Source organism: Dendronephthya gigantea, unplaced genomic scaffold, assembly GCF_004324835.1.
Source record: "Dendronephthya gigantea isolate DGI-Jeju-01 unplaced genomic scaffold, DenGig_1.0 000056F, whole genome shotgun sequence".
Classification (NCBI taxonomy): Eukaryota; Metazoa; Cnidaria; class Anthozoa; order Malacalcyonacea; family Nephtheidae; genus Dendronephthya; species Dendronephthya gigantea.
Genome location: NW_021163066.1, coordinates 554,334 through 573,448, shown reverse-complemented (window position 1 = coordinate 573,448; position 19,115 = coordinate 554,334). Strand labels below are relative to the sequence as shown.

General features: G+C 38.1%; 1 protein-coding gene across 4 annotated transcripts; it reads right to left on the bottom strand.

Annotated features, from left to right (window-relative positions):
* Nucleotides 1-2,390: 2,390 nt before the first annotated feature.
* LOC114529368 (alpha-2-macroglobulin-like) lies at nucleotides 2,391-18,399 on the bottom strand. 4 transcript variants are annotated; one of them, XM_028551146.1, is made up of 36 exons: nucleotides 18,312-18,399; nucleotides 16,520-16,724; nucleotides 16,195-16,372; nucleotides 15,853-15,905; nucleotides 15,697-15,714; nucleotides 15,278-15,403; nucleotides 15,050-15,089; nucleotides 14,487-14,571; nucleotides 14,245-14,374; nucleotides 13,862-14,089; nucleotides 13,273-13,449; nucleotides 12,960-13,106; nucleotides 12,782-12,859; nucleotides 12,045-12,422; nucleotides 11,602-11,751; nucleotides 11,202-11,351; nucleotides 10,756-10,879; nucleotides 8,674-8,818; nucleotides 8,194-8,422; nucleotides 7,588-7,821; nucleotides 7,275-7,326; nucleotides 7,120-7,203; nucleotides 6,770-6,946; nucleotides 6,546-6,627; nucleotides 6,201-6,357; nucleotides 5,843-5,917; nucleotides 5,563-5,722; nucleotides 5,104-5,321; nucleotides 4,690-4,926; nucleotides 4,461-4,597; nucleotides 4,070-4,157; nucleotides 3,851-3,925; nucleotides 3,592-3,688; nucleotides 3,313-3,369; nucleotides 3,100-3,168; nucleotides 2,391-2,922 (listed from the first exon to the last, which is right to left on the bottom strand). In XM_028551146.1, the coding sequence occupies exons 1-36, from the start codon at nucleotides 18,356-18,358 to the stop codon at nucleotides 2,594-2,596; spliced, it is 5,016 nt and encodes a 1,671-aa protein (XP_028406947.1). In that variant the 5' UTR covers nucleotides 18,359-18,399; the 3' UTR covers nucleotides 2,391-2,593. The 4 variants fall into 4 exon arrangements, with proteins under 4 accessions (XP_028406947.1, XP_028406949.1, XP_028406948.1 ...); XM_028551148.1 differs by lacking the exon at nucleotides 10,756-10,879 and adding an exon at nucleotides 9,918-10,029; XM_028551147.1 differs by lacking the exon at nucleotides 10,756-10,879 and adding an exon at nucleotides 9,418-9,529.
* Nucleotides 18,400-19,115: the final 716 nt, after the last annotated feature.

The window sequence follows — 19,115 nt, the reverse complement described above, 5'->3', positions numbered from 1 at the left end:
TGAGTTCCGTCGGGATATAATTTTTAGATATAGGTTAGACAACAAACTGCGATAGCTTATTGTGATCGACCTACACTGGACCACCACGTTTGAGATATCTTTCTCAGGTAGTTCAGACACAAACCACGACAGCTTATTGTAGAATACTACCTACACTGAACCACCACGTTTGAGATATCTTTCTCAGAAAGTTAGAAACAAACCTCGACAGCTTATTGTAGAATACTACCTACACTGGATCACTACGTTTGAGATATCTTTCTCAGGTAGTTCAGACACAAACCACGACTTAACAACGTGAATAATATAACTTTGTAGCTATATACACAAACATACCTCACGGGTTAGTTGTATTGAATCGAAAATGTTGTCTTTGAAGTCTTGTTTATTATTAGAGTGATCAGAATGTATCCTTATATATCCTATGGCGGGAACTGTTCTGGTTCCCGTCTTTATTCGCGCTATCAGGGAATTACCAAATTGCCTAATGGCGTGTTTAAATGGCGTGATTCGCGCGCTTTATTACCATGACTCAGCGTTATTACAAGTCACTTATTTGGTTGAACATTGGTTCTAACAAATGGCCAGTAATGGCAGTATGCATTAACAGCAGGTAATATCTAACTTTTTTTATTCTTTCTTACAATCGGTCAGAAAATGGCGCTGGGCATAGTTGTTGCAGAAGTTTCATTTTTTTTTAACTTTGGTTATTGGTTTCAATTTTTGAAGGACTTTGCCCCATATGCTTTGCCCTCACAGTGGAAGCGACTGGAATTAATTTCACGTGATCATATGACGTGATCATCGAATTTTGCTATTCTTTTTAATTAACGAGGTCTTGTATTGGGGTAATCACCTAGTCTCACTATTGTAATCGCATGTGTCATCAACCAATATTTTCTGGGAAAATGCCGGGTATCAATTTACAAATTCGATCCTATGCACGAAATACAGCCTCAAATGCCTCTACCTTTTTTACATTTTGTACAACAGACTAGAATGGCCATATACAATAGTCATAAGAAGACGTTTGATGTGCAGAGGTAGTCTGTTTTGTTCGTACGAATTGAGTTCATGTTGTTGCGTAATTGGTGCGTTGTCAGAGCTTTTTGCGTGTGGAAAAGACGAGAGAAGAAAAGTGACACACAATGAGCGTTGTTTAGCTTTGTCTTGTAACTTATGTTGCCATAGCGTCGCTCAAATATGCGGAGAAAAATAACAACTGCAGCCTTCAAACTTAAGCATTGTTTTCCTGGTAGTCAAAGACGTCTTTATTATCCCCACCGTCACGGTTACCGTTAGAATCATAACATTGAAATTTTCCTAGTTGGCAAGAAAAGAATCCTCTTTCTCATAAAACATTTAGAGAGTAATGTTTATATTAACTTTTTTATACCGCAGAAATCCATCCCGGTTAAATTTAGAGGTCAAAGCCTCGTCTCTCCTCTGATTGGCTAATATTTTTCCCGCATAATTTTGTTGCAATTTATCCCAAGAACCGTTTGAAAGATCGTTGAACACGTTGCTTCAATATTGCTCGAAAATTCGTTAAATTTCACCTCAAATCAACGCAAAAAGTGTAAAAAAGCTACTCCAATGAAGTACAGGTATGTGGTAGATTAAATTATTTATTAAAATCTACTTAAAAGCGCTTAATTTTAGAAAAAAATCGATGGATTTAAACGCTACGTGCGAGCGGCCTAAAAATACATATTTGCACGCTCTGATTTTAAATGTTAGTTCGTGCCTTTTAAATGTCACATATCTTCGCTTTATTTTTTGTTTGTATTTTTTGAGTATTGGTTGTTTAAAGGCAGAGCTTATAAGCTTTAAAGAGAATTGTACTGTAGGTTTATGCGAGAAAATAGAGTGTTTTAAGCGAATTAGTTTTGTGTCGCGTTTTGAAGAATGAAATTCAGCTGAATATTTAGTCAGGTGCATCGTTATTGATCCACACCTGGCAAAAAGGGTGATTGTTCATCGGGTATCGTTGAAACACATACATCAGGAGGAGAATAAAAATCCGATGAACCACGTCGCTCCTAACTTTTCGTGGATGTTAAATGCACGAAGAAAGTTAAGCCAAAATCTTTAATCTTTTGGTTTTATACAACCGCAAACAACGAGAAAGAAAGGTCTGTAGGAAAACTATAGAATAGTTCGCAAGGTTAATTTTCAATTAAAGTAAGTTATTCATCCTCTAGAATAACGTTTCATTTGTGGGTCAGCTTTTTCTTAAACTAGTATATTTTCTTTCAGGAATTCTGTATTAGTCATACTTATATATATGTAGATTTCAAAAAGGTGTTAAACTGTGGGTTTATTCACTGGAACGTGCTCCTGCATTTAATCTATGGCGGGTATCGTACGATGGAAATAATAGACGATCATTGATTTTGTCCCGGGTTTTAATGATATTACAAACACTGCATCAATAGTTACGGTATAGTGGGTATACAAATATAGATTATTTATTGCATTGCCATTGAAAAGAATAGAAATAAAAAATTACAAACTGATTCAACGATATAACCGTGCATGTTGCAACAAAACAATAATAGTTTACGTTTGGTATCAAAATCCTGTGGTTACTTTAATTTCCTCTTTTGCGGGCCGTGCGTTTACAAGCTGCGAGCTGTCTCTTGATCTTTCTTATTTGAGGCTTCATCACCTTTCCAGTGTACTTGTAGATTGTCGTCCCAGAATTCAGCACGACCGTGATCTTACGGCCGTCGTCTTGGAAGTAACTGTTTTGACCAATCACAATGGATCGTTCCTTGTCGTAGATCTCATCGCATGGACAGAATTCTGGAATGCGATACTCCAGATTTTTTTTCATAATGCGCTTGCCTTTCTTCTTCGAGTCCTCGGAAAATGCTTTGACAACTCTGAGCATGCCTTGCGCGGATTTCATTCTTGTCACTGAGAAGGGGAATACAAGAAAATATTAGCCAAAATATGCGACGATGATGCTCTCTATTCTGTTAATAATAAAGGACATAATTCTTTTACTAAAGAAGAATTCTTTTGAACTTGTCAGTGGGAGGCGAAAACAAGGCTTGATATTTTGCTAAGAGAACAAGGGAAATGTCAACTTACCGGTGCTGTTGCATCCAACTATAGCATCCAGATTCTCTAAAGCCACACATCTTGGGCACTCTGCACCAACTGAAAAAATAAATGACAGCTAAAGCATCGAGCTTACTCGAAATATAAAATTACCACCGGTAGATTACTCTTTCTATGGTTTTTCAACATGAAATGTATTTCTTAACAAATCATGATCTAGCTTCACGCATGTACTTTACACACCTCTGTTGCCATAGCATTCAGCCTCACCAATTCTGTACATCACTTTAGCTTGGCTTTCTGTTGAAGAGAGATTTTGATTTAAAGTCAGCAACTTAGGATGCTCAAAAATCGTTGGATAGATAAGTAGACTGGTTGTCTTGGCTAGTCTCGACGGTGCATGCAAGATTCGCTTGTTAGAAAACCAGGTTTTCGTGAATTTTAAACGTCGAGAATAACAATATTACTCCAAATTGGGACGGTTTAAACAAGCCTGAGTCATAAAGACAACTATCTCTTCACCTGGTTCATAGTAATCGTAGACTTTGACAACGGCTGGTTTCAGTTTCTTCACAAGTGTGTCTTGATGGATGTCAATAGAGAAAGTAATATCCTTGATCTAAACACGGAAACATATTTGGTAATAGAGGCTAATTTTGGTATCATGGAGGTATAACACTAGATGAATAGACGATGATCCTTACTTAAGACACCAGGAAGAACAATTTAGAACTGATAGAGAAATTGAGAAAGGAAACCTTTAAAGATAACGGGTAGTTACCTCATCGAAATAAAGCTGTACGTTCTGTCCATCAATGTCGTAACGTTTGAAATTCAGCGTCAGATCATTCCTTAGCTAAATAGAGAAATGACGAGATATGGTTACTGTGGTTTCCGAGGCATCGTGGCGAGTTCTCAACTCTGTTGAAGAAAATATCGAATAGGTTTAGGGCGAATGCATTTGAAACGTTTCTGTTTAATAAAGAAATTGAAATCTTACATTTTTTAAAGACTCTTCTCTCACACTAAATCCAGTAACAAGCTTAATATCCACCACTGCCATGTTGGAAGCATCCTCCTTGAGCCACCTTAAGTAGGTTTAATAACAGTGTCAGACAATTGGCGTAGAAAATACGTAGAAACAGTTAGGTAACCAAGTTGAATAACCCCCCTGCCATACAGTTGATTGGACAGGATCAATCAGGTGTTTTGGGGTTAATATGGTTGTTTGAGGGTTCCGGTTTTTCTCCCATACATCGAGGATTCTAATCTTATAGAGTTCACCGCCTAATCCTTAGTGACTGGTTAGTAACGAAAGGTCCCTAAGCACCATTTTGGACTCCTTGGCTGGATCAAACATTGAATTGATTACAAGGAAAACACGTTCTTACTTTGTAGTGATTTCCAGTTTTAATGGGCTGCACTGACTCGCTTCTTCCTCAGGAGCTGAGCGTCTCCTACGAACATCAACTTTAATATCAAATGCTGGATCTTCTTCCGGTTCTGGAACATTATACTTCACTGACGCCTAAAGAAATGCTTGGCGTAAGTTCATCATTTCCCATAAAAGCCATTGGTTAAAAAATAAACAACGATGTATATTGTTGCTGTTTTTCTTACCTGTAACAAAGCACAACCAACGCCCTGACCCGTTACTTCCAATTTACCGGGAATGATCTTCTGAGGGAGCTCGACAGTTTGTAATGTCAGTTTATTCGCCATTGTTACTGCGAAATTGTGGTTGTAGTAATTACCCATCTTTAAAGATCCTGTTAACTGACTTGTATTAAAATCAGCGCTATCTCCATAAGCTCTTCCTGCAAACTCGGCCAACGCTTGCAAGGCAACACAAGTGTCCTATAAAAAGAAAATACCAATGGATCAAAATCCTTTAAATCTTAGAAGGCTTCCAGTTTTCTTCCAGTTTTATACAAGACTGGATCCGGAACAAGGTCTTTAAGCGTTTCAGACCTGAAATATCTCTGGAGTAAGATCTTTAAGCTTTTCAATTTTAGACTTTATAAAGGACCTTACCTGGGTTGAAGAGAATCCGCCTCGGGAATTTCTTTGTCTTGATAACCAGCGAATAATGGCCATAATTTCATTATTTACTACGCCTTCATCAGTTGGCATTTGGTGTAAAATTGAAAGTAAGGCATACGCTGTCATTTCTACGTCGGCTGCTGAATGATAATAGTAATATCTTGGCTTCGGTGTAGGTTTGTTTCCATTAGCCCAGTACATTTGATCCTCTGCAGAGAAGGTTTATAAACGTGTTCATTTTCAGTTAAATATGTCTGTATAACATCAAATAACTTCAACGTAGCTCTTATTCAAGAACATGTACTACCTCTGCATGATCTAACAATGCTGAACTCAGTAAACTGAGAGAGAACACAGGTGAGACTTAACTCTACTCACATGAGTTCTGTACAACATCTGATCACTTTAAGGTAGCTCACAATCAAAACATACTCTTGTTATTGGGCTTACCTTGCTTGGTTGCCTTATTTTTCAACATTCTGAGCATCCTCTGTGCGTCAGTATGGTTTGCTAAAGTCAAGGTGTACGTCACAAGGGCAGTTGAATAAGTATCCGTGATCGAATCAAGTCGATCTACGATACACTGGAGAGCTTTGGACACCATGGTGCTCTGAAGAAGAAGCATTACATTTAGTGAATAACAGTTGGACGTTTCGAGAAAGAATGTACTTATAAACTAACAAGAAACTTCGTTGTTTTTTTGCCTGGAAATATACGTTGCTAAGCTTACATTTGTTGTTTCTCCAGCTTCCAAAAGAGCCGTGGTGACATATGCTGTGATTGTAAGTTCGCTGTTCACGCCTCCCTAAAACACACAAATAAGACATTTCAGATGGTTTTCCAGACGATGATATGAACAAGCGTTTTTAATAATCTGATGATAGTCTTGCAATTCAGGCGTTCGATTGTCTCAAGGGATGCATGAGACTCTCAAGGGATTCATGACAAGGGATTGTCTCAAGAGATTCGGCTGTTGTGCTACAAAAGCTTTTATCTTCGTCCTTAAGTTGTCATCTTGGCTGAAAACTCGTTCGCGCCTGAGAAATCTGGTGTAGCATTCCCCCCAGTATATAACTAGACCAAATTACCTGTAGTCTTCTATTAAAAACTTTTCCGTACTGTGGGAAACATCCGTTATCCAATTGTTTGCTGCGGAACCATCTGAAACTGTGTTCAACTTGGGAATGATCAACAAAAATGTATCTTTTCGCTCGGGCAAATGATCGAACTACAAACGCGGTCAACCTGAAAGTATTGTACAGGAATCACATATTGAAGTGGTGTACTTAGGTTCGAAGAATCACTGTGATATTTTTAATATGTAAAGATATGAGGGTGAATCAATTGTGATTTTTAGCACTTCAACTATAGGTCATCTGGCATGAATCGAACCTACGCTTTAGGACCCTAATAAGATAATAGTTCACACTTACATCATACTTCCTTGACTGTCAGAGTCGCCAAACGCACTGTACGAGCCGCTTTTTCTTTTGTAAGTCAATTCTCGTTGATAACCTGAGGAGATAAATATCAGAGCAAATGTTATAGTTAAAATTGTTGAACCCCACCTGTCAGTAAAACAAAAAAACCCTGCTATTATATGCTCATGCTAATAAATTAGTACACTTCGAGAAATATCCTGCCGTTTCGTACTAACCAACTTTCATAAAGTTTTCCGCTGTACTCTTGATTCTTTCTGTCGCTTGGTTGGTCTGAGTCAAGTAATCCATGATGTAGATATTGGGTGCGAAATTTGCCATATTTTGTTCGCCACAGCCATAGGGCATGCGCAATAGGTCCTCTAGATTCGTCATTGCAGGTCCCATGATGTCACCTGAAAGTGAAGCAAGTTATGACGTGAGAGTTGGGAAGCACATTTAGCCCCCCCCCCGCCTGTGATTCAACGTTAAGCTTGACTTATCATCAGAAAGGCTCTAACCATGCTTAAATCAGTCAACTGAAAAAGAGGTATCAACTGAGGATAAAATGCTGAAAATGTTGAAATACCTATAATAGTCACTGTCGGGTATATTGACCCTGGTACGTAATTCGCAGGTACCCTGAGATCAAACTCCTCCTTGTATTCCTGGTCTAAAAAAAAAAGGAAACGTTTAACCAAAAACAAGCAGAAGAGATGAACGACTAAATCTGACGATTCTTACTTCCTGGGCAGAAGAATGTTCCCTGAGTGAACTCCTTGCGGATGCCTTCAGCCTGAAAAGGAAAAATTTTTCAAGTTAAATTTAACAACCATTTCCATTTAGTAAGAATTGGTTCGTCTTGTTATCTTATATTGTTTTACAAGACGGTTAGACTACGACATAGGACAATGTAATTGGCTGAATCAATGAGTGCTTTTTTTGAGAATCACGCTTGCGGATTATATTCTTGCCAAGCGTCAGTTTCTCTTCACTTTTTTTTATCTGGGTAGTTTCTGCGACCTATTGTCCATTATTTCTAAATGATTAGTTTTACCTCGACAAGTAGTTTTCGTGTAACGGCATCCTGGACTGGAATATTAATTGTGTTATTAGAACAGAGTTTAGCAGATGACGTAGTTGCCGTGACCGTGAGAGGAATGTGTCCGAGGTTAGTAGGAATGATGGTAAACTTCACTGACTTTCCTTCGCTGCCACAAACGCAGAGTTTGTTGATATGATACGACGTCACTTTGTAGTCGGCCTGCTTGTGGCTCAATTCTAACTTGATCTAAGAAAGAAATCCCAGTGCTGTGTGTGAGAAACTGTTTTGCATGATAGCGTTGTAATATTCCATCTCATGCTGTGTGGTTAGTAAACCGTATTTCGTATTTTTAATAAAACAGAATTGCTATCGAGTGTCTGCGTTGTTTTTGAATTGATATCAAAATGTAATCCCTAAAGTATTCCAATAGACACAATGCTCTGGCATCTACGTCGTTTTCTAGCGGATGGGAATGAGTGGATATGTGTTCTAGGACAAAGACAGACTACCCTGATTGATTTAGCGTAATTACCAGAGATGGTATAAGGTCGCTAATTGGTAGCTCTTCTACCAGGACTGTAGAGAGTGCGTCAAAGTTTGTCTCTACGTAAAACTTACCGCAGCGCAACTGGGCAGATAATTAAACACTGTTACGATTACTGGAATCTCTTCTCCGCGGATGACGGAGTACGGTAGTGTCATTGAAACAAAGAACGGTTGGAAAGCTTTCAGTGTCGTAGTTTCTGAAACGCCGATGCCTGTCTTCGAGGAAATAGCGAAACCATTTGCCACCCAACTTGTGATTGTACCTGGCACAGTTACTTCGATTGTCTTGTTTCCGGATTCGCTAAAGAGGATTAAATAAAATTGTAAAATTGTTGCTTAAGCTGAATTCAGTAAGGTTGGATTTAAATATTGTATATCCAGCTCCGATAATGAAGGAATTAGTTCTACATTAGAACAATTATGAAAGAATCAGTTCTACATTAGAACAATTATGAAAGAATCAGCTCCACATTAGAACAATAATCATACGAACCTACGCTTAATTAGAACTATTATCCTTATAAAAAGAAGAGAACTTCATGCAAATCTTACTCGAGTTTCTCATCCGACCATAACCATGTCTCTGGGAACTCTTTGCGAATTTTGACCGTGTTTTGTTTCCTTCGTCTGTTCATGTGTTCAGGAATCACTTGCGGTTCAGCTTCATTTTGCGGACCTTGTACACCAGGTATACCGCCTTTAATGTACGAGCAGGAAATGCTTCAAAACACAGTAAATGCTTTGGTATTTCTTATTAGTATCTCTACGAATTCCTCTATGAGTACAAGAGTAGCCCAGAAATAGACTTTGAAGGTCTGGGTTGTTTGCACAAAAGCTGGATAACGCTGTAATGATTGATTTCAATCGCTAATCATTGTAAACCATTGTTTGATATAACCCGGATTAAACATACCATTCGTTTCGAAAGAAGAAAAATGTTTACATAGTGGGAAAACAACTCCTCCGTTCCGCGATAATCTGCTTAATGAGTGTTGTTTAGACCTAACACATGTGTAGATGTTGCTCATTGCATCAACAACATTGAATGGGGGGGGGGGAGAGCCTTGAACACACTTATAGTTACAGGTAAAGTTTACAGCTATTGCTGACGTGTAAACGTGCTAAAGTGCCCCAACTACTTTTGAACAACCAGTTCATACCTCCTCCGGACCTAAGAGTAGCACCGAAGCGACGATACGTTGGGCGTGGTCTTGGGCAAGGTTTGTTGTGAATTTTTAAGTTGGAAATAAATCTTACACCAGCATTCTGTAAAATATACAAAATTTAATATGTTACCGCTTGTATCTTCCAAAGCGACGGCTTCCGCGTCGACTTCACCATAGAGATAGTGTTTTGGACATGGTTTTGTAAAAATGCGAAGACTTGAGAGGAAAACGAGGCCTGATTCCTAAAATGAGCGAAATTCGAAGCGAATGCTATAGCGTTTTGCTTCCAGTTGAAATCTATTTTCAGAAAACGTTGCAAATGGTAACATATATCTTTGGTATATTTTACTGAATGCTGTTGTAATTTCGTATGTTGTCCCGAACTTTTCTTGCTATGAACGCCGTATTTTGGCCGATGAAATAAACAAACAAATGGCCCACCAACAAGAGATTTTGGAAGCGTACCGAGACACAAGAGCAGATTCATACCGGTAGATTTAAGACTCCAATGCTATATATATATGCTATACAATAGTTCTGGTCTTAGGCAAGTTTTTGTCGGAATTTTTAAGTTGAAAATAAATCTTACACCGGCATTCCATAAAATATACAAAATTTAATATATATTACCACTGCCTCCATCGCGCGAACGCCCAACACTTGCAAGAGATAGCATTGGATAGTTTCTTGGACATGGTTTAGTAAAAATGTGTAGATTTGATAGGAAAACCAGACCAACCGCCTAAATGATGGACAGTTGCACCTCTATTAATTTGTATTAGAGAGATGTCTGTTTTAGATAGATGTCTGCATTAGAGTGATGTCTGTATTAGAGAGAGTCTGTATTAGAGAGATTTCTGTATTAGAGAGATGTCTGTATTAGAGAGATGTCTGTATTAGAGAGAGATGTCTGTATTAGAGAGATGTCTGTATTAGAGAGAGTCTGTATTAGAGTGATTTTGTGTTGCATGTCTTGGCTTCCGTGTCGGCTTCATCTTCATAGAAATAGGGTTTTTGACATGGTTTTGTAAAAATGCAAAGATTTGAGAAGAAAACGAGGCCAGATTCCTAAAATGAGCGAAATACGAACCGGATGCTATCATAGCGTTTGCTTCCAGCAGAAATCTATTTTCAGAAAACGTTGCAAAACGTTTCCAATGGTAACATATATTTTTTGTATATTTTACTGAATGCTGTTGTAATTTCGTACGTTGTCCCGTACTTTTCTTGCTATGAACGCCGTATTTTGGCCGATGAAATAAACAAACAAATGGCCCACCAACAAGAGATTTTGGAAACGCACCGAGACACGAGAGCAGATTCAGTCCAGTAGATTTAGACTAAAATGCTAACGTCGATTATACAAGAGTTCTGGTCTTAGCCGGGCAAGGTTTGGTCTGAATTTTTAAGTTGAAAATATATCTAACCCTGGCATTCTATAAAATATACAAAATTTAATATATATTACCAGTGCTTTCCTCCCGCGATACCTCAACATTTCGCGCTTCACCAGAATCGTCAAAGACTGGATAACCTCTTGGACATGGTTTAGTAAAAATGTGTAGATTTGATAGGAAAACCAGACCAGCCGCCTAAATGATGGACAGTTGCACCTCTATTTAGTTTGTATTAGAGAGATGTCTGTTTTAGAGAGATGTCTGTATTAGAGAGATGTCTGTATTAGAGAGATGTCTGTATTAGAGAGATGTCTGTTTTAGAGAGATGACTGTATTGGAGAGATTTCTGTATTAGAGAGATGTCTGTATTAGAGAGAGATGTCTGTATTAGAGAGATGTCTTTGTTGCAGAGAAGTCTGTTTCAGTGAGTAATAAAAAGATGCCTGTTTAGTGAGATGCCTGTTTTGGGAGATGTCTCTTATAAGCTAAATCTATAGGATTAGATCGAATAACATACATCAAAGGCCGCAGATGCGTCTTCGTAGTCTGTTCTATCTCCCCACCACGGCGCAATACCACGTTTTCGTCTCCCCCAGGGTCGCCAATAGTCACATTTTGGGTTAGAAGACCATGCTCTGCTTCGCTGCTCGCGTAGGTATGGACGGATCTAAAACACAATAAAAACCGTACAAAGATTGTATAAGAATATCCTCTGAGTCAGTGATTTAAAGCTCTTTCAACTACCTTCTCTTGCTGCTAATTTTACGGTAGTTTTATTATCAAAAACATTTAATCTGAATCCTAATGTAAACCCCAATAGTACCGTAATGTTATCAGTCCTAATCTTACGTTTTATTACAATGAAGAGTAATAAAGAGTAATGGGGAGTGATACAGAGTACTAAGGAGTCTGTTTACCTTATCCTTTGTTAACTCGTTCCCAGATTTCAAAATGTGAATGCTCTTGTCCACGGCCACAAACGCCACACGTGATCCGGGCGAAGCCTTCAATATCAGCTTCGTTTTTTCTCCTGGTTTCTGTTCCTTCTCCGCAAAACTCACCGACACCTTCAAAAGTGAGGAATTGAGTTTGGGTTTGATGTCGATTAATGAAAAATCATACGTTGAATGTGAGTCAATGTCGTACAAATATTCTCTAGAGTTACCTTGAAGTGATCTGATGTTTCACAGAACTTATGTAAGTCTCTCCTGTATTCTCAGTTGACATGGTTAGATCATGCAGAGGTGGTACATGTTCTTGAATGAGAGCTACCTTAAAGTGATCTGATCTTGTACAGACCAAACTCACGTGCATAAAGGGAAGTATAGCCTACCAGGAATTCTCATGAAAAGCTCCTTACCTGGTTTTCCAGTCTATCTTCTACATCGAACTCCACGCTATCAGCAACAACTTCCTTGTCTTCTCTCACGTAATACACCATAATCCGACAGGAAGGCACCATTTTCATTGTCACTGGGAATTCAATATCAAATTTTTCAACTCGTGGCCTTGTATCCAATTTTTTAACTGGGTCAGGTCGGGGTCTCCATCCTCCCCATCGTGGACCAACGAGGATCAATTTTTCTAAAACGGGTACGATTGTACCATTGTTCGCGGTTTTGTTTGTTGGTGCAGCAGTAGTGGTTGTTCTTGCTGTGGTAGTTGGTTCCTCGACCACGATGAAATCATGATGCTGTGTGTGTTTTCCCGTTTTCACAAATTCGCCCTTACACATTACCTAACAGGTTAAAACCAAAAGTTAAAATTTAATTTGACTGAGTTAAGCATGGTTAGATCATTCATAGGTGGTACATTTTCTTGAATGAGAGCTACTTTAAAGTGATCTGATGTTGTACAGAACTCATGTGAGTAGAGTTAAGTCTCTCCTGTGTTCTCTCTCAGTTGACTGAGTTAAGCATGGTTAGATCATGCAGAGGTGGTACATGTTCTTGAATGAGAACTACCTTAAAGTGATCTGATGTTGTACAGAACTCGTCTGAGAAGAGTTAGAGCTATTCTCTGTTCTCTTCTTATCTCATGCTGTGCAAAACTCGTGTTTGTTCCGAGGTCAGCAATCTAGAAGCACGTACTACTTACAGTGTAATAAAAATCTACTTCCTTGCCAGTGTCGTTACGTGCTGTGTATCGTACCGTCAGAGAAGCCTCGCTGCCGATCTATATAATATGAAAATCGTTTGAGTTTATGTCATTTACACTGGTAAATGGCAAGATCTACGAGATATCTGATAGTTTTGGTCATCAGGATCGCCCTTACCATAGCTGGAGTCTTCTTCTTAAGTATTTCAAGGTAACTGAAGCTTGGAGAATACCAGGGTCTGGCGGAATGCGATGCTCTCATATTATTATAGTAGTAATAGTTTCTAATTTTCACTGGATACGGATTTTTGTCTAGAAGTTTTGCCTGAGAAAACATAGAAAACAGGTCATTGATAAGCAATTGACTTGACTGGCTGTTTGTCAGTGGCAGCGCCAATAAGGGGAGGGGCGTTGCAGAAACAAATGGTCCCCCAACCTAATAGCCCCTAGTCACAGACAGGTACTAATAAGAATGAGATTTATTTATGTACCTCGAAAACCAAACTTTTGGCATTGTAAGTTGCGTCATTGATGGAGTCTGTGATCAAGCCATTGGTGACGACGAATGTTTTGTTATAGAACAGAGCACCTGAGTACCAGCCGCGAGCGATTGTAACGCGAACGTTGGCTCCCGTCGCTGGCGAGTTATCTGGACGTGTAACTTTTAGCTGTTTAAGAAAGACAATAAATATCCAAACGTTTAAAAACTGCGTCCAGCAGAGATCGTCAGGTCAGTTAGATCGTGGAGTAGTTTTCAACAACTTGAAGCATTAGCTCCTTTCATGCCCTTCTCAAATAAGGACGCGAGATCAGCTTTGTTTATCGTGATTTATATATCATCTATCTTCCTCAATCAAACGAGATAGACTATAGAGTGAAGGTTAATACCTATCAAGGCCAGTTTACACTTGCGACTTTGTGTGCGACTTTTGATAGATGTGAACGAGTAATTAGTTACGAATGCTCTTATGTATAAGAGCTCTTATTTGAACATCAGTAACTAATTCACTCGTTCACATCTATCAAAAGAAAAAAATCACACATAAAATCGTAAACATGAATTATTGAATTTTGACGTACCACATATGAGAAAGGTAGACCCGGCTTAAATTTATTCGAAGTTCCAGCAAACGACATTTGAAGTGAGCGTCTCTTGAAGTTTCTTGTCACAGCTCTCTTTTTTAATGTCACCCCGGTTAGGGTTTCAGTAACCCGACTATCGACGACAAATTGTGATCCATAAATACTAATAATTTCTCCCATATTTAATGCCTCTCGTGACAGTGTAATATCTGTGCAGCCATCGATCTGAAAATATAGAAAAATTGTTTTGAAAAAGTCTCGCTGTTCTTCATGTCACCCAGTTGTGATACAGAGATCAGAATGTTTTATTGTTTCGATCGAAGTCGCGCAGAAAATAAGGCACAAAGAGGAATGAGTTCAAGAAAATGAAAAATACATACCTCCTTTGTGATATTTTCGCATCTTGTGAAACTAACACTTTTTCTAGTACTCCGCCATGAATCATAAGATGAATGCTTCAGACACAGCTGAGCAGTTAACATTCCTTTCACGTTTTTCCCGTATGTATACCTATAAATATACACATAGTCCATCATGCAATGGGGGATCCATCTGGCCCCACTTAGAAAAAACACATGAAGATACTCTATAAGATTGTCTCTTAGATATTAGAATGACTTACTTAGCGCAAATTGTAGTTGTAAATTCTTTCTGATCCAAAGCCATATATTTTGGAAGTTTGATATTTACTTCGTATTTTGGTAAAACTAAGAAGAGAATGATATATTTTAATGAATTCTCTTCTTCTTCCAGATCGTTCTAGAAACTGATGATGAACTAAATTCTTTTGCATTTGTACTTCCTAACATTAGCTTTTTATTGATCATTGGTGGATATAATGAATGATTATTTGTGAAATACTAATACTTCTATGGCCAAGACACTCAAAAATCAAACCATCACAAAATGGCTATGATTAACTGAGTTGTGAACATGATCACTGACTTTTCACGATCGCAGGTAGAGGTCATAATTCTCGTGAAGTGTTTTGAGGTAGAATGCTTAAAACAAGTTCTCAATCTAGTAAAATGCTGCCATGAATAGCTGTGCTGGGATATGAAGTTTTATGCTACTCAAAAGGACTCCTCTTTCCTAATGATTATGGTAGAGTCCTTTCTTATGGATTGAGGTGAAATACGTAGGCCTCATGCAGGGCAGAGGAAATTCTCTCCCTTCTCCACTAACCATATTTAGAAACTTCAATTCTTTGTGATGTTATTTTTTTCTAAAGGAAGACAGTTTTACAGTTAGTTTGTAAATGAAAATGAAATGAAATTTGCAACCTAAAGAAGTTTATTTTCTTAAAACAATAATTGTGTTTTCAGATATTATTTTTAAGAGATTTTCATTTTTTGAAAAAAGGCGGGCTACACGTCTTTTAAGCTCAATGGAGCAAAAACAACATCCACTTACGCCAACAAACGCGTTGATATGATATTGTCCCAAAACAGGCTCCTTGGATAACTGAAGTTCAAGACTAGCAATACCATCCTGGAGTTCCACATTATCCCACTGGTTGATTCTCGTAGAAGAGACGCTCTATATCAAAGTATATTGTTTATATCCACTGCACAGTGTCCATAATGCCTAGGCCTAACTGCACCATGCAATTTCACTTTCTTATGGTGGGCTTCTAGCCTTCTATCATTCGTTGAAATAAGATACTAAACTAAAGTGGGAAAGCTGACGTCGACGAAACTTTTCATTTGCTGCCAAATTTTGCTAGCCTGCAAATTCCGGATGTTTGCCCAGAAACTAGGGTGATTTTACTCCTTAGTTGTTTACGACATTCAATTATCACGGATTAGAAAGTAAACTTTTAAGTCCCTCACCATACGAACGCTGTCGATCTGAAAAACAAAACAAGAAATTAAAACACGGACTCAGTGATAAAAAAAGATTGGTAAAAAATCATCCATTATATATTGTGCGAATGCGCACTGACATATAAGATTGCAATCCTAAACTTAGTTGAGTCAATCCTTTACCTTCCCTTCTTTTGGTTTCAATTTTCTGTCAAGTACAATGATTCTCATGCGAACTTAAAAAAAGAGAACATTGTCATTTCAGTACCTCAAAGTAATTCAACGCCTCGTTCGATCTCGGCTAAGTGGGATCATGTAGACAGCCCTTAAGTCTGTTTATGACATGGTTGCATGGTTTAAGAGTAATACATTAACAATACATCGCTTTCAATGTTTCTTATTCTACTGTTCGTCGACTATTTGAACTGAAATAGAATGTCACTGTCGTGGACAAGATATATTGCTAGGCCATGCATAGTTACACATTTCACACTATTTCAAAAATACTGGCTAAATAGCTCTTACTTTTTTGTCCTGGTTTATAGATTGGCTTATCGGTTTGTATAAAAACAGCATCGTCGTTATTCCTTTGTGTAACTATCACGTCAACTTCATCCGAATTTTTACCACAAACATTTGCTTGAAGTTTAAAATTGTATCGATAGTAATAGCGACGAGTTGTTGTTACAAAGTACGTTGGTATCTAAACATAAAAAGAAACCATTACCTTGGAACGCAATCAACGCATGGTGTGAAAACTAAGCGTTCAAAGTTTACAAACGATTTTTCTAGCTCCTAACTGGTCAGATTCTTACGCATGCGTGTTCTTATGAAGTAAAATGTACATTACATGAATTGCGAGCTTTCCCCGTTCTCCTGGCGCAAAGGTACCATTCACTGAGACGAATAACCGAGAATTATATCTGGATTTAAGTGTAACTTTCACTGCACAAGGTTTTGTTCCAAAAATTTGAACGTTGATTGTTTCATTCTGACCAAGATAATATTGATAAGGCGATGTGATGAGATACTGGGTATTCTCAAGGTCAATCGCGCTATATTTTCAGAGGAAAGATTTACTGAATATTAGCCAATGCATTTCAGAAATACTATCAGTTCTAAACTGTTCCTGACCTAAGGATCATCTCTTATTGATCAAGTGTTACTACAGGAGAAAACCTAAACTAAACTAACTTTATTTATACTGGATAGTTCTATCAGTTTTAAACTGTTCCTAGAGGTCCAGTAAGGATCATCTCTTATTGATCCAGATTTCCTACATGACTGTAACAGGAGGAAACCTAAACTAAACGAACTTTATTTATACTGGATATGGCTCTATGAGTTCTAAACAGTCCAACAAGGATCAGCTTTTATTGATCCAGTGTTGCTACAGGAGGTATAAGACTAATCTAAACTGCATGGATAGCTCTTGATAAAAAAAGAGCCAAAACAACAAACAATATATTTATAGCGCAAGGTCAGATAAGGGCGCGTGATTGTTGATGTCATTAAAACAGAACTCCCTTAACACTTCTAGTGCTTTCGTCTAAATTTATCAGAAATTGCAGCCAATCATTGTATTTTTATAGATGATTGTATGACCTTATGGAAGATGATTGAATATCCTGCAACAATGAAAGATGATAGCTGTGATAACGCGATATTGGGAAATTGTTGTCAATACCAATTGTTTTCAGGTATGCGTTATATCAACATTTAATATAATTGCGTAAACAAGTCTTGTACATTAATCTCACCGCACGTAGAGAAAAGTATTGATAAAATGGCAGCTTGCGCAGCTTATTCAAACACTTTCAACCAAAGTTGCGCGCATTTAGAATTTGGCGCGATGAAGTTGTGACGCAAGTGTTTTTGACTCGAACGGCCTGCGTCAAAACATGTTTAAGCGTGCCATTTGTTTGGAATTTGCAAACTTGGCAAAGGATGTAATTCATTAATCCGCAATATAAACAACAAGGGGTTTCCTATATGCTCAAGAAACCTCTAGGGCTTGTCTGCAGTTGTTGCGTATATTGCAAACTGCATACGCGCAAAAAATGCGTGCGCTGAATCACATTTCGGACACCATTGACAAGCAAATCTAGATCAAAGGAACAGGTGAACACATCGTTGAAAAGGAAGTAGGTAAAGACTAAAGCGCTAAAAACGTTGTGTTAAATAATGTTTGGCTATTAAAGACGTGAAAGGAAGAATATATTAGGTTACATGCACACTTGACAGCTCAATTATATTGTTTCCCTTGTGCGGTGTGAAACAGCAAGTCAGCAACCAGACGTTTTTTTTTGAAGCGCATGTGTTGAAGCAAATGTTTGCGCACTTTGCCAACGGACGTTCAATTAAATGGATATTATTATCGCTAAAAGAGTGACACATGCATTTCTTTCCAAATTCATGGTGATCTTAGCTTTTCTAAAATCTAAACAAACGCAGACTACATAATCTGGACATGAAATTCGAGAAACCAGCAATCATGTTGTGACGCATATAGATTGTCCAATATTGCTCAGCAAATCTCACACAAACAATGCAAATAGAAGATGGTAAAGTGTATATCTAAGTTTATACTGTGGTATGTAATAGATCAATGTAACCAAAGATAGTAAAAACTAGGTACAAACCTGGTTACAGCCGCAATCAGCAAAATAAGCGCAAAGCACCTCACCATTTTGACGCGGAAGTGTAAATGGAGGCAGACGCTGCAGATAATGCAACAGAGAACAATCTGGACATCAAATATATACCTTACCACCGGAACTACGTGCTGTGGAATAATCTGGGCGAGCCGGCGGTGACGTCACTGGAGTTTAATCAATCTTTCAACATGCCATATTAGCTGTTTGAAGTAGAATGTTTATATTACCTGGAAATTTAGAAGCATTTTTCAGTAAAATTACGAAGAAGGTTGGGAGTGAAAAATGAAATGATTGGCCATCACGCCATGATATTCTTGAACATTCCTTCTCTTTCAAGATTTCCGGACCAGTTTGCCAGATATCTAATATCATAACTTTGCGAAAAGACCTTTTTATCAATCCATTACGACTCCATAGCTGTCTAACGCTTAATTTTCGACGTGCGTCATGCTTTCAAGGTCCCAAAAAAAGGATTTGGGAAACAATAGACCCATTCATTTCAGCATTTACTCGAGTGGTGAACACTACAGTTCTTCAGAAAAAACTGCTACGTTTTATTCTTGTTCAAAACATTAAATATGTACATTCACATCAATTACTACGCTATGTTGTGTTCTAAAAAATTGGAGTTTAGGTGGAACTCTTTTCATTCAGTGCAGTGCTGCAATTGCTAAACTGTATTTGCATCACCAAAGTGCAGGTTATATTGGCTTGATGCTCGTGTCCAAATGTCAACTGTCAAATTTTGATAGGTTCTCATTGAAAAATTATTTTCCTGCTTTTTCGTGC

What these genes read in the sequence shown, in the direction of transcription:
- LOC114529368 (XM_028551146.1), bottom strand. Translation starts at nt 18,358, where the DNA reads ATGGTGAGGTGCTTTGCGCTTATTTTGCTGATTGCGGCTGTAACCAG. An exon ending in GCGAAAATATCACAAAGGAG is followed by an intron (nt 14,090 to 14,244) that starts GTATGTATTTTT and finishes CTATATTTTCAG; the next exon opens with ATCGATGGCTGCACAGATAT. An exon ending in CCCGACAGTGACTATTATAG is followed by an intron (nt 6,947 to 7,119) that starts GTATTTCAACAT and finishes CTTCACTTTCAG; the next exon opens with GTGACATCATGGGACCTGCA.